At 69.1% G+C, this 431-nt stretch overlaps 1 protein-coding gene across 1 annotated transcript in view; it reads right to left on the reverse strand.

Annotated features, from left to right (window-relative positions):
* Window positions 1-431, reverse strand: part of FASN (fatty acid synthase) — a 28,184-nt gene that overhangs the window by 2,044 nt on the left and 25,709 nt on the right. Inside the window, 2 exon segments of the mRNA XM_014531242.1 lie at window positions 8-143; window positions 221-431. The exon segment at window positions 221-431 is cut by the window's right edge and continues 12 nt beyond it. Coding sequence (XP_014386728.1) covers window positions 8-143; window positions 221-431 — 347 coding nt within the window.

Raw genomic sequence — 431 nt, forward strand, 5'->3', positions numbered from 1 at the left:
CTCCCGCCCCCGCCGGGCACAGACCCGTCTGGCCTAGGACTCACCCTGTTGTGCTCCGTGTCCGTGAACTGCTGCACGAAGAAGCACATGGCCGCGGCCTCGGCCTCCCCCTCGCAGCCGGGCGTCAGCCTCGCACGATAGCTCTGCAAGGGGAGGGAGAGGCTCTGTAGGGAGGGGAGGGGGACACGACCCCGACCGGCTGACCCGTAGCCGCCCTCACCTGTGTGTACGCCAGCACGTAGGTGTGCGAGCCGTCGAACAGGAAGAGGCTGTTGTGCGCGGGGGCGGGGCCCTGCTGCGCCTGCAGCTGCGAGCACATCTCGAAGGCCACGCAGGCGCCGTAGGAGTAGCCGGCGATGCGGTAGGGCCCCTCGGGCTGCACCTGCCTGATGCACTGGATGTAGTAGGCGGCCAGGCTCTGGATGCTGTCC

This window comes from Myotis brandtii, unplaced genomic scaffold (assembly GCF_000412655.1).
Source record: "Myotis brandtii unplaced genomic scaffold, ASM41265v1 scaffold797, whole genome shotgun sequence".
Lineage (NCBI taxonomy): Eukaryota > Metazoa > Chordata > Mammalia > Chiroptera > Vespertilionidae > Myotis > Myotis brandtii.